The 1,012-nt window shown below is 52.1% G+C and overlaps 1 protein-coding gene across 1 annotated transcript in view; it reads right to left on the minus strand.

The window, feature by feature from the left end:
• LOC125503083 (transcription initiation factor TFIID subunit 2-like) overlaps positions 1-987 on the minus strand; it is a gene marked incomplete at its 5' end in the record, with an annotated part of 4,241 nt that extends 3,254 nt beyond the window's left edge. The window contains 2 exon segments of the mRNA XM_048662866.1: positions 324-523; positions 590-987. Coding sequence (XP_048518823.1) covers positions 324-523; positions 590-987 — 598 coding nt within the window.
• Between the last annotated feature and the right edge of the window lie 25 nt (positions 988-1,012).

The raw sequence follows: 1,012 nt of genomic DNA on the forward strand, positions 1-1,012 counted from the left end.
CCTGCCGTAAGCGACGTTTGAAAAAGATGCAAATATTTGTTTGCAACAGGCAAAAATCAATTTTTTTCAAGAACTAGTGGGCGAATCGCAATTCCGTTGCCATATTCGGCTTGTTGAGTCAATTTCAGCTGAAAATGAGTACCAACTCGATGGGTAAATTTCTGAAAATAACCCACTCAGGTTGAGGATGGTTTGTTCGAAACGTGTCCTAGACCCATCGACATGGTACTCATTTTCAGCTGAAATCGGCCCAAAAAGCGGATTTTCGCATCGAAACCGAGCTGCGACCAACCTGAAGCGCGCTAGCGCAAAATTCCACTCACCTGCAGCAGCAACTCGAGTCCAATCCGGTGCTCCAGCATGCGCATCACCAGCATGGCCTTCTTGTGCAGCGCCTCGATGTACATCGACGACATCGTGTGCAGGCTGCGAATCGAAAAGTAGAACTTCTCCTCGTTCTTGCTCTGATTGGCCTGCGGCGGATTCGCGCCCAGCGGCATCGGCGCCGGCGGTTGGCTCGGATCTGGAAAACACGCCCACCAATCAGCCAACGCCTGCCCAGGCCACGCCCACCCTGCATCATCCTCACCCAATATAATCCCTCCATACTCTTCCTCGTACTTAACCACGTCCTGCAGCATGCCATGGATCATGTCGCGATACTCGTTGTTGCCGAAACTCTTCTTGCAGTACAGCCCGCACAGGTACTGGCTGATGCCCTTGTTCAGCCACAGATCCGACCAGTTTTGCATCGAAATGAAACAGCCGAAGAACTGTTCGGCCACCGCCTGGCCCATCGCTTTGCGCGTCAGGTACACCTGATCGATCACCACGGCCGAATGCAGCAGATTCACGCTCAAAATCGTCATTGTCGCGTAGGAGTGATAGTCCTCATAGGCCTCATCCACAAACACTTGCTTGTAGCACGAGTACGGGTAGCGATTCGACAGCGTGTCCTCGTAGAACTCGAACGCCTCATGCATGTACCTGAAAATGCGGAAATCGGTCAAGT

Source organism: Dendroctonus ponderosae, unplaced genomic scaffold, assembly GCF_020466585.1.
Source record: "Dendroctonus ponderosae isolate FM_Combo_2020 unplaced genomic scaffold, Dpon_F_20191213v2 Dpon_F_20191213_12, whole genome shotgun sequence".
NCBI lineage: Eukaryota > Metazoa > Arthropoda > Insecta > Coleoptera > Curculionidae > Dendroctonus > Dendroctonus ponderosae.